The following is a 13238-nucleotide window of genomic DNA, read 5'->3' on the forward strand; positions in this document are numbered from 1 at the left end:
TTTGGTAATATAACATAATATTAAATTATTTAACATAACATATTAATGTATTATGATATAATGTAATGTATATTATATTTATAGTATAATACAATAATAAAAGTATAAAATATTATAATTATTAGTATAAATTAATTTCTCATAATATAACATAATATTAAATTATTTAAAATAACATATTAATGTATTTTAATGTAATGTAATATAATACAATATTTTTAGTATAATACAATAATAAAGGTATAAAATATTATAATTATTATTATAAATTAATTTTCCATAATATAACATAATATTAAATTATTTAAAATAACATATTAATGTATTATAATGTAATGTAATATAATATAATATTTATAGTATAATACAATAATAAAGGTATAAAATATTATAATTATTAGTATAAATTAATTTTTCATAATATAACATAATTTTAAATTATTTAACATAACATATTAATGTATTATGATATAATATAATATGATATTATATTTATAGTATAATATAAAAATAAAGGTATAAAATATTATAATTATTAGTATAAATTAATTTTCCATAATATAACATAATATTAAATTATTTAATATAACATATTAATGTATTATGATATAATATAATATGATATTATATTTATAGTATAATACAAAAATAAAGGTATAAAATATTATAATTATTAGTATAAAATAATTTCCCATAATAATTTTTCATAATTTCTCATAAAATAATTTTTCGCGGTCCAGGGGCTCTTATTCGTGGTCCACGCTCGAGGAGGACCTCAGCGTGGGCCGCAAGGTTGATGATAAAAAAAAAAACAATAGATTGATTTTGGAAGGTATAGAAAAGGATTAAAAGTTTTTTCTTCTAAAATGTGGTTCAAGAGATGCATACAAAAATTGAAAAGAAAAAAAACCTTTTCTTACGGAAGGGAGTCTGACGGCTAGGGTTCTTGGCTCTAGCAGATTTTTAGGTTTATAAAGGAACAAACTATGTAATTATGTTATTTTAATATGGGCATTTTTGTCAAAAATATAGCTTTCCGAAAAAGCTGAAACAGCTTCCTCCCAAAAGCTCCAAATTGGAGCTTCCTCCCAAAAGCTGTTTTCAGCTTCCCGCAAAAGCTGAAACAGCTTTTTGAAAAATTTACCAAACACAGTTTTTCATCTAAAAGTACTTTTGGAGGGCCAGAAAGTGCTTTCTGGCCCTCCAAAAGCTCTCCCAAACAGGGCCTAAGTCGTGCGCAATAGAGCACACCAGGAGGGTTTAGTTAAAGAAACATACCTTGCTCATGAATGCTTGACTTTTTACTCATAGTACTTATTGGGAGTTGAGACTAAATTCAATTGACTTATAACGAATGATAAGGATGTCATTTCATCTTTAGAGGAACATATACTTTATCTGCTCTAGGGCGACCATTAAGGAATGAGGGCCGGTATGAGTGGAAGATGAAGAAGTGAAAGAAAGTGCCGCGGGTTGTGCTCGACAAGAAAATATGGGTACAAGTTACGTTCTATTCAACTGTGATGTAGTTACCCTGTTTCAAGTGTAAGAAAAGCTAGATCTATCATGAAACCAAATTATGTACCTTGATTTCACATTTATTAATTTTATGATTCTTTGTCTATAGACAATATGAGGTAGTGATTAAGGCAAACACGTCATCTTGAAAGGATTCAAAGCTAAACATTTAAAGACTGGTTTCATGATCGAGTAAGTATAGTGAAGTATTGTTTAGTTAATTTGTTTGTATAGTGTAAATTATTATACTGATAGCTCTTAAATTGAATTAGGTTGCACGATTGGATGAAAAAGAGAATGAACAAGTCATTGATAAAATTAGGTTGTTAGCGCATGGTCCGTTGGATGTGGCAAAGAGGTACTCTGGATTTATAGTTAATGGTTTCCTGTTTCACACAATAAAATGTGAGAGAAAACACAGAATAGTAAAGTTGTTGTGACTGTTGAAGGACAAACTAATTACTACGGTGCACTAACAAACATTATCCAATTGAATTATTCTAGCAAATACAAGATTGTGTTGTTCAAAATGTAATTGGATTGATATCAATAGGGGTTGCAAGAAAGATAACTTTGGGTGCACACTTGTGAATTTCTCCCATTTGTCATATATAGGTAATAATTTGACTGATGACCCTTTTCATGTTGGTGCTAAAGCCAAAAGGTATTTTATGTCGAAGATGAGAGGGACAAGAATTGGCTTCTTATGGAGCATGCAAAAGATAGGGATATGTATGATATGGATGATGTGTTTATCTGTTGAAAAAGAGAAAGTAAATGAGCACAGGTTTGAAGATACATTTAATTCAAATTGGATTACAAATGAACATGATGATGGTGAAGGAGAGGAGGTTACACCAGAGATGGAAGACAAGAATGTGGAATATAATGAAGTAGAAGGAGATGGTGCAGATTAGAGTTCTTGGAAGAGGCCATGGACTAATGGAATGGATAAAACTTAAGTGGTGTGCAAACTTAAGATGCCAATTTTAAGCTCTGATAGTAGAAATGGATGCGCAAGGTTTTGCTCTTCCACATATTATGACACGGGGAATTTTCGAATCTCCCTATACAGAATGAAAAAGTAACAGTATTATGTAACAAACAAAATTATGCATAATCATAACCTTGTTTGGTATTGGAGTAAATGCATTTCTTTGCCTAGTTTAATAGATCTTGAATTAATTCCGATTATCCATTCCATAAGAAGTCAGATAGTGGCATATGACTTATTGGATTGACAATTAAGATATTGAAAAATAATTTTGGGACGTTTGAGACCCTTATTTGGTTAATGATGGAATTCTTGACGACTTTGCCTTCATTGGATGGTTTGAACTTCCAGTATCTGCTAATACTAGGCAATTGCTTATGTAGCCAATCCTGGAAACGAACATAAATACTTCCTTCTAAACACCTCCATTATGTTTTCTTTAAGTTATACCTTTTTTGTGTGTGATTCAACTTAACAAAGTACACATTTGTCCAACATCTCAACATCTCTACATCTCTAGTTTTCATTAAACATGGCCAAGCCGTCTGAAATTGCACCGATATTTCAGGCAACCAGAATACCATCTGATGTTGCCTTCAAAAGTCCCCTACCCCCATTGTATTTTTTGGTTTCCTCTCATCCTACTTAAAATCTGCACATCAAAACCATTTCCTACCAGGATCATCACCTACCGATGACAAACATAACCCAACAATCTGAGTCTATAGCGTGTCTAAAAACTGCTACACCCAACCTCATCATGTACACCATTGACGAATTTCCACTATGACCGAGGTCAATGTTTAACAATACATTCTATGCTGACAAAGTGGTTCTTACATTTGTTTGTGGGAATAGTTTCTATAATTTTAAATGGCACTATTGTCTGTTTCTGATGGTTGAGGTGCAATACTCTTTGACTACCTCCGCAACCTTCGCCTCGGTGCGGATGACCTCCTCCCTAATCGAGCAGTCAAAGAACGGATACCCACCGAAAATGGAGGAATATAGAGGATGCTGAAGCTGGAGATGAAAAACTTTGCCAGAGCACCACCCATGAGCCTGAACACTCGAGTACTCAGGCCAGGGAGCACCAGAAGTAAGAAGTAGAGCCTGAAGGTTGGGGCGTCCTTATATAGGGGCGCACACGGCCACGATCGAAGTGCCGGTCCGGTTATCCGAGCATATCGAGCCACATGTTAGCTCGGGTTATGTCATGGGCGATCTGTTGGATCGCTGGATTAATAGCATCTTAGAGTCGTCCGATAATGATGACATCTTGAGATGGCCTAGATCCGGTGATGCTTTGGAAAGACCGATTGATACCTTTAATGCCTCTGATAGAGGTCTCGCCTTCGATTGAGGTAACGGCTCGAGTTTCATTGCTTGAACCGGCATACGCAATCACAAGTGATATACGCATAATATGCATGAAATATTACTCATGGAACCACCTTCTACTAAAATTCTCTCTCTTTCATACTATTACTCTGTTATTCTGACAAGGCATTGGAGGGTCCCTCACCGAAAATTCTCTAGCAAAAGAATTTCTTGTAGGCCACTAGCGAAGGAAACCAGCACCCGGCGTGTCAACCAATCTACTCAGCTCATCTCTAGCCGACCTCAGAAAGTTTGAGCTACGCTCCCACCTCGGTCCGAATTTGGTGGCAACACATCTCATCCTTTTATTATTTATTTTTTTTAATATTTGAATAAGATTAAATAAAAATAAATAACTTAATTTTTAATATTTCTTCATTTATTTTTATTTATATAAAAAATATTTTTCTTAAAAAATAACATAATGCATGCATCGGTCACGTTCTAGTAATAAATTATGTTAGAGCCTAGTATAGACTAATCTGACCACCTATGCTAAGGCTGCAAATGGATCGGGTTGATCCGTGATTCGACCCGACCCATTTACACCATATCCGACATGTTTTTAAGAACCTGTGGGATTGGGTCAGGGTAGACCCACTTTATTTTCTGGTTTGGGTCTGAGTTTACTGAATCTCGGCCCGATCCGATCCAACTCATTATTTTTTGGGTCAATTTTGTATCATTTATCCGATGATCCGATTCAAACTCGGATTATTCACTTGGGACCTGCAGGCCATAAGAGGTTATCTATTTTGAACAACTGCATCGTTTAATCACTAACACATAAATATATCTATTTACAAATAATTTGTATTATTTAAAATAAAGGAAAAGCCAAAGAAGATTCCTTCCAAAGACGTAGTATGATTAAACAGTCTGCAAACATCACAAGATGCTTGTAGCGTGACGACAGCCAATGACCGCGTCAGGGCTGCATATTTCCAAGGGAAAGAAAAGCTCATAATTAATAAAAAAGAAGCAGAGTGTCGTTACTCTACCGGAGACTATATTTGCAAACAATGTAGCAGTTGTTCTACTCTACCTTCACCCCATGGAATGCACAAGGCACTGCAACAACCATTTAGGAAGAGATGCATGGATATCCGCGAGGGCTGCACCACCAACGTGCCGCACGTTTCGCGGTGTCATCGTAGGAAACACGGTCTCCTTTTTTGTCACTTATATAAGGTGGGATGGGTTATCTTAGGGAGACCTTGACCCTCTCCAGATCCGAAGCCAGCTGTCGACTGGTGTCACTTATCAGCGTCACTATGACACCGTCGGGCACATGGTTAGCAGCTAGCTTATTTTGCCGTTCATCTGTTTAGGATGGAGATGGGGGCATCACCCAACATGGGCCGACTGGAATACGAATTAGACCCGAGATCCAAATTTTTCATATTAGACCTGGATAATACATAGATCCCATCTGATCTGAATAATTTATTGGATCAAAAATTATAACTATGGACTATATCCGATCTCCTATTAAGTTAGATTTAGCTCTAAAATTAAAATTTGAATAAAAAAATAAGTCGGATAAGTATCAATTATTATCCAATCCATTTGCTTCTCCAATCTATAGGTACAAATTATTTTTTTAATATTTTTTAGTTGTGGCTCATTGGTTATAGTTATGAGGACTAATTGTAATCTAACATCCATCGGTCATCTTCTAGTAATAAATTAGTCAAAGTCTAATATAGTTTGCCCTGACCACCTATGCCTACAAGTTATTTTTTTAATATTTTTTAGTTGTCACCTCATTCACCATAGTAACAGCCTTAAGGATTCGCCTACTTAAAGGATTCGCCTACTTGAAGGATTCTAGGTCTCCCTGCTCGCCCACCGCATTCCTCCCTCCGCCCCCGAGAGTTCCCAAGCCCTTTGAGTGGCGAGAGGAGATAGAAAAAAAACGAAAAATGGACGGAAGAAGACCACCGACAGAAGCCAACCAACATGTCGCCATGGAGATCAATACGCCATGGTTGGAATCTATCAAATATAGAGCGGGCATGTCCATGCACAGAAAACCCCCGGCCGAGCCAACCATCTTTAGAGTCCCTCCGGACATGCGATGTGGCAATCGGGGTGCCTACGAGCCAAAACTGGTCTCCATCGGCCCCTACCATCGTGGCAAGTCCGAGGACTTGAAGGCCATGGAGGAGCTCAAGTGGCGGCTACTACACCACTACCTCTCCAAAGTTCCGGATGGGAGCAGGAACGAGGGCTTAAGAAAGATGAAGGATTTGGAGGTGGCGGCCCGGAACTGCTACTCGGAGGTGATCGACTTGGATAGCAATCAGTTTGTGGAGATGCTGCTGCTTGATGGATGTTTCCTCATTCAAATATTTATTACTTACCATGCCATTGCGAATACAGATGAAAGTACTTATGATGGTAATGATCTGCAAGCGGAGGAGCTCATATCGCTGCAAAAAGATAACAAGTGGTTTTTAGACCTCATCCCCCAAGACTTGCTGCTGCTCGAAAATCAACTTCCATATTTCATTGTCGAGCATCTCCTCGATACGCTGGTGATGCCAGGGTGGAATAGCTCCCGCCTTCAACAAGTTGCCATCTCGTTGTTCGCTGATCTTGTACCACAGTATTTTCAAGATCAACAGCCAACGCTGCCCGACCAAGGCTTCCAGGTGGATCATTTACTCCACTTGTTCCACAAATGGATCTTGAGTGTTCCAAAGTTAGGGAAGGCGAGAAACACAAGAAGCTGCACTAAGCTGTTGTCGTGGTGTTGCAATTCCTCGCTTTCAGAAGGACTCCCGTGTTTCACTGAAAAAAACGAAAGACTCCCACCGACTGTCCCCACCGCAACTGAACTTGCAGAGGCGAGAAACACAAGAAGCTGCACTAAGCTGTTGTCGTGGTGTTGCAATTCCTCGCTTTCAGTAGGACTCCCGTGTTTCACTGAAAAAAACGAAAGACTCCCACCGACTGTCCCCACCGCAACTGAACTTGCAGAGGCGAGAAACACAAGAAGCTGCACAAAGCTGTTGTCGTGGTGTTGCAATTCCTTGCTTTCAGAAGGACTCCCGTGTTTCACTGAAAAAAACGAAAGGCTCCCACCGACTGTCCCCACCGCAACTGAACTTGCAGAGGCTGGAGTAGAGATCAAGGTGAGGAAATTCCCGGCCAGGAACGGAGCATTCCCGGCCATTGAGATTGATGATCAAACAATTAGCTTTCTAGACATTTCATTCTGTAAAGATAGGGGGGTGTTGGAAATCCCGGCCATTGAGATTGATGATCGAACAAACATGGTTTTAGCAAACCTCACTGCTTTGGAGCAATGTTGCCTTAGACACAAGATGGACATCACTCATTATACCTTGTTCTTGGATGACATCATCAACACCCCAAGAGATGTGCAGTTGCTCCACCAGGAAGGGATCATTTACCGAAGTCTCGGTGCCGACGAGGACATTGCGTCTCTCTTCAACAAACTAGGCAGTGGTGTTAATTATGATCCACAACAAAACTACCTTCAGGGTGTGTACGAAGACTTGAATGCTTATTGCCAGTCGAGATGCCATAGGTGGCGCGCCAAAGCTGTGCGTGACTATTTCGGGAATCCATGGGCGATCATTTCATTAGGGGCAGCTGTTCTGCTCCTCGGACTCACTATTCTCCAATCAGTCTACGGTGTTTTAGATTACTACAAAATGTGAGCAGCCGTGATGGTTGTAATCCTCGACATGGCATGGCTAAGTTCTGCATTTGAATCCTGTTCTTCTTGTAGACTCTCTGCATCGTCGTTGTGCCGGTGTCTGATTTTCGTTGTTGTTGTAGCGTGATTGGTTTAGTCTCTCCTTTGGCTTTTGTGTTTATAAGGCTTATACAGTTAAACCTTTCGATTAAAATTACCAAGGCCAGGCCAAGTATGAGTGTACTTGGGGTTACATAATTAATGTATATGGGAATTCATGTTGTGTTACTAAGTAGGTTATGTTATGACGTATGTAATTATGTATTGCTGGTTATTTAAGTAACTTTGGAACCTAGACGTGATCATGGGTGTAAACTGGTTGCAAACTTTGGTCTATTAAGAAGAATTTGCTTAATGTGCAGGCTTAGAATGAATTTCATAGTATCAGAAAATCACGAAAACATATTTTTTTGATTAGTATTTGAAATTGGATGAATTGAAAGAGTCAAAACGTTTTACTCAGTGGAAAAACTCTTGATTTTCTTCTCTATTTGATGCTTCTTGGTCTTTTGAGTTGAAGTAGATAGATCTCATTATTGCCTGATAATTTAGTAAATTTATAAGTACTTGATTAACCTTTTGAAGGAGGATTCGAAAAGGAAAAAAAATCAGGATACTACAGATAAGGGTATTTTCCCAACCAGAGCATGCACTCAATTGGAATTTATGATAAATTTAAGTTATCCTATTCGAATTAGATTACTAGATTTCTCTTATATTATTATTTTCAAATTAAAAAATCAAAATTTAGGCCTTTGATTCTTTTGAGGATATCTTGATGCTATCAGTGAAATCACCGGTGAAATCTAATACTGTGTAGAAAAATTGATTTGAAAGGCTCACATAAGTTTAACCAAGTAACGAGAAACTTCTAGAGGCTTACCAAGAAATGCTCAGAAGTGAGTTGATTTGGGATCTTCTAATTGATTAGATCATAAAGTTTTGTAGGGGTTTATTGCAAATATTGGAATTTCTAGGTCTTTTCAGTTTGAGGCAGATGCCACATCCTTGGCTTGCAACTTCAGGTCGGGGATGTAACAATAATATATTACTGTACACTCCCATTAGCCTCCTAGGAAACACATAATCATATATTACTTGGTGTTTATACCATTAATGATCTGATGATCAATATACATACATGAGACATGCTCAATTTAGGAGGTCAATATCAAGTTATCTAGATTAAATTATTGTGTAACCTTTAGGCACGATCAAAATTGGTATGAATAGAGAAAGGTCCATCAATAATCAAATTAAAGGCATCACATTTGGTATATCATTCTGGGCCTCAAAAATGCCAATCAATCATCTATGACACACAAAATATTTTTTGATGAAAAAAACACACAAATTATTATCTGCTATCTGGTAGACAAGAACTATAGAGGCTAATAAATATCTAGAGATACCAATGCTAAGTGATACCATGTCTGGCCAATATATGTGCAATAATTTCAATCTAAGTATTGTAATATGATGTTGCCACCTATCTAACTTATTTCCTTCCAAATGCATGTTTCGTTTGGTGACTGTCACATACAAGCAGTTGCAGTAAAATACTTGTTCAGAAATATGGTCGGACATTGTTACGGTGTCCCCATAAGCATTATATGCACCCTTATGTAACCAAAGAATAAACAATAATACATAAGTTTTCACAGTTCCATTTCAACTCACAATTTATGCCAAAATTTAACCAAGAGAAATTATTAGTTGCAAGATCCATGCATAATCATATGATTTTCAAAATATAAAAGGATAGCTTAATATGTATGTACAAATTGTCCCAACTTTATGGATCGCCAACCTAGAGGATCTCTCAGCCACCCACTGCCAATTGCTTTTAATATATATTTTTATTTTTAAAGGATGTTAAAGGATTATTTATTTCCATAAAATATATCTTTAATTAAAAATAAAGTAAGACATGCATATATAGTCCACCATCCAGTGATAAACTTTTCCGAGCCTAGGGTAGACTATCTAGACCCCCATGTGCAAATTGTCTTTTTATAATTTTTTAATAAAAATTATTTTTAATATTTCTATGGCAAATGTTCGCACAACAACTGGCTTGATACCAAGTTGGCACTTGACAATAATGAAAAGTTATCCAATCTTTCCATCCTTTTATTATTTATTTATTTTAACATTTTATTAATATTAAATAAAAAATAAAGCACTTAATTTATTTACCACTTATACTTGTCTTTTCACATCACCTACATATTCAAAAGTTAATTTTTTGCTGCACATAATCTGTAGAATTTTTGAAAAATCTAATTTATCCCCCTCTTGGGTTGCTTCGCTGGGCAATAGTCGGTCCTAGGATGAAGGACCTGACCACCATACCCCTCTCTATTTTCTCATCTTCTCTCTTTTCCATTTCCGTATCCTCTCTCTATCCTCTTTCTATCAACCTCCACCGCTTGATCTTAACTCGAGCCCAGTTGATCAGGCGATCAATGGTCCTGATCATTGCCCTCCACCACTTGATCTTCACTTGATATCAATTGATTAAGAGATCAACAGCCTTAATCATATTATTCCTCCTCAGATCGGAATCATCCTTGATCTTGCTTGTTGCTTCATAAGTCTCTGCAAGATCCTACTTAATGATCCTACTTAATGGGCCACCTACTAGCCATAATAGATCTGGTCCCAATAAATCTTGCCATCTAGGGCCTAGAACATGATATTGTCTCCTGAGGTCAGACCCCTATTCTTGATTTTATTGAGTACCACTTAGATCTGTTAAAATTGGGAATGTCATGTACTGCCACCTGCCTGATCTTATCCCTCCCCATCTTGTGATTTATTTATTCCCTAGTTTGATGATCTTAATTATTTGGGCAGGAAGCCATCTAGTGTGAATTGTACACTCGAATGCTTGGTTGTGGTAAAAATTATAATCTCCTCATTTAGTTAATGTTCATAATTAATTTGGATTAGTGAAGGTCAAGAAAATGTACGAATTATGGTCAAATTTTTTGAATGGATGGATATCTTAGTTTATGTTTTTGATATTAGATTTTTGGAAAGTGTTAGGGCATAGTTGGATTGAAAGGTTCATTTTGGCTTTGCTGTCACATGGAGAGTTTTCCTTGTGCTTTATCAGTTGAGCTGTAGGTATCTCTACTCTAATATCTTTTCATATGCATGAATATCTTTATAATGCTTAATTATACACCGGCATTCAAATATTGATTTGAGTATTGAAATTTAAATCTGAATATTGTTCAGGCATAAGTATATTATCTGTTATGTATGCTCTACGCAACTATAAAATCCTAAAAAAAATATGATCAAGCATGAAATAATTTATTGGGTTATTAATTGCACTATTGTTGCTTTGAAACATTTTTCGATTTTATTTCTTATGATGATTTTATCTCTAGTCTGACTATGACTACACATGTTAGGATCTTGTTTCCTTTCAGACCTCCAATGTGACAATCACTGACGCATGCCAATTGGTGGCATGTTGTAACCAAGAACTAGTTTTCTTTCGGACCATGCCAATGAGGTGCTCACTAACACATACTGTTGCAAGTATATTTTTCATATAATTTTAGAGCTAATCTTGTTCCAGGGTCTCCAGTGAATTGATCATGATTGGTGCATGCCCATTGGCGATTTGTTGTAGCTAAGAGCTAGTCTTTCTCAGAGCTTTCCATAAGTCGATCATAGCCATAGTCGTAAAGGCTAGAGATAAGTGTGAATAGTTAAATACATTAATTTGAAGTTTTATTTTTTTAACAGATGCATTAAGTATTTTTAAAAATATATTATTTATTTATTTATTTTTCAGCTTACTTTTATTTATTTAACTAAAACAATTATATTTTGAGAATTGATATTCTGTGTATATTATGCTTGATCAAACTAGAGATAAAAGTGAGTTATTGGGCTTTTAGCTTATTTTTATTTTTCTCATGCTTCTTTTTAAACATTGATGAATAGTACTGTCACGCCCCGAACCCAGCACCCGGGTCCGGTACGCGACCGGCCGCATGAGCCCTAGAGCAGTGCCCTAAAGATCATGCAAGGCCTATGATTAACAAAAATTCCAATAAATCCACAAGAAATTGATAATTCAAATAGACAAATCCGACATGTCCAAATAGACAAATTAGTTCAATTACGAGCTCTTCAAATATTCATCGACATCAAGAAGAATAAACAACTAACTAACTAATGACTCTGGTGCTTGCACTCTGCGCCCAACCCATCCATGTATGCATCCTGCATCTCTGAAAGAGAAAGAAGAAGGGGGTGAGCTTTACAGCCCAGTAAGAACCCCTACACATCCATACCAACACAATAGTAATATGAATTTTGAAAACCACGGCAAAACGATGCAAACTTCATGAGATCATAAATCGGCCATCAAAAGACTCAAGTAATCAATATAAGTTTGTACGTCAAACAAACATCAATGAAAGTCCAGTCACACAAGAATGATATAGCATAGGATAACTCATATATATTCATTACTGTGTTCATTTTTTTTTTTCCATTCTATATTAACTTGATCCGGATCAATTATCTTTCCGACTTTGGGCCAAATCCCGGTCACGTTTCCAGCCCGTGACAGGGCAAACCAATAGTGTCACACTTAGAGCCTGTGACGGGCAAACCAACATTGTCACACTTAGAGCCTGTGACGGGCAAACCAACATTGTCACACTTAGAGCCTGTGACGGGCAAACCAACATTGTCACACTTAGAGCCTGTGACGGGCAAACCCATAATAACGAGACGGCCCAAAGTCAATGTTCATTTAATCAATTTCACATCCACACATCAATCCCTTTTATTTACAACTATAGACTAATCCGGTCACGTTTCCAGCCCGTGACGGGGCAACCAATATTAACAAGGTTAGTCTATAGCACCACATCCATAAATCCAATTATACAGGTGTAGGTTATGCACATGCATACAACATAATATCAATCACAAGCCAACACAATCAAAATATAGTTTAATATAACAATTTTGATTTGTCTGGATCATAGCATATTAATTCAGATCGTAGCATATTATACATATATAAGTATAAAAATATTTATATTATGCAGGATTGGCGTACAAGGATTCTGTTGCCCAGATAGACAACCCAAGAGGGGGGGGGGGGGGGTGAATTGGGTTTTTAATATAATTTGGCTAATTAAAACTTAGTGGATGATTAATTAAAAACTATAGCAAGTTATTTAATTAAAGCCTAGTGCTGTGAGTAATGTGCGGGGAAGAAGATGAGAGACAATGCACTACAAACACAAAGTTTTATAGTGGTTCGGAGCTAACCCTTGCTCCTACGTCCACTCCCCAAGTCTCACTTGGGAATTTCACTATAACCCCCTTGGATTACAGCCGGTTGTTTTGCAAGCTCACAACCAAACTTGTTGTTTTACGAGCTCACAACGAACTCGGTCGGTTTTCCCAGGCTCACCGACTAGAACCAACCCCGATTGTTTTTCCGGGCTCACAATCAAACCCTTACACACGTTGGTTTTAACTTGGCTCACCAACCAACCTTAAACCCCTTGATTCAATCCCCCGATTGAATCAAGTAAATACAAGAGATAGAAGAAAACAGAAAATAGCTTC

General features: G+C 36.9%; 1 protein-coding gene across 1 annotated transcript; it reads left to right on the plus strand.

The window, feature by feature from the left end:
* Nucleotides 1-5634: 5634 nt before the first annotated feature.
* Nucleotides 5635-7853, plus strand: LOC103715348 (UPF0481 protein At3g47200-like). Its single transcript, XM_039129695.3, has one exon. The coding sequence runs from the start codon at nt 5818-5820 to the stop codon at nt 7582-7584; it is 1767 nt and encodes a 588-aa protein (XP_038985623.1). The 5' UTR covers nt 5635-5817; the 3' UTR covers nt 7585-7853.
* The last annotated feature ends 5385 nt before the right edge of the window (nt 7854-13238 follow it).

The sequence above is a fragment of the Phoenix dactylifera genome, chromosome 5 (genome assembly GCF_051530095.1).
Source record: "Phoenix dactylifera cultivar Ajwa chromosome 5, Ajwa_hap1_PhDact_Kaust_v1.1, whole genome shotgun sequence".
NCBI lineage: Eukaryota > Viridiplantae > Streptophyta > Magnoliopsida > Arecales > Arecaceae > Phoenix > Phoenix dactylifera.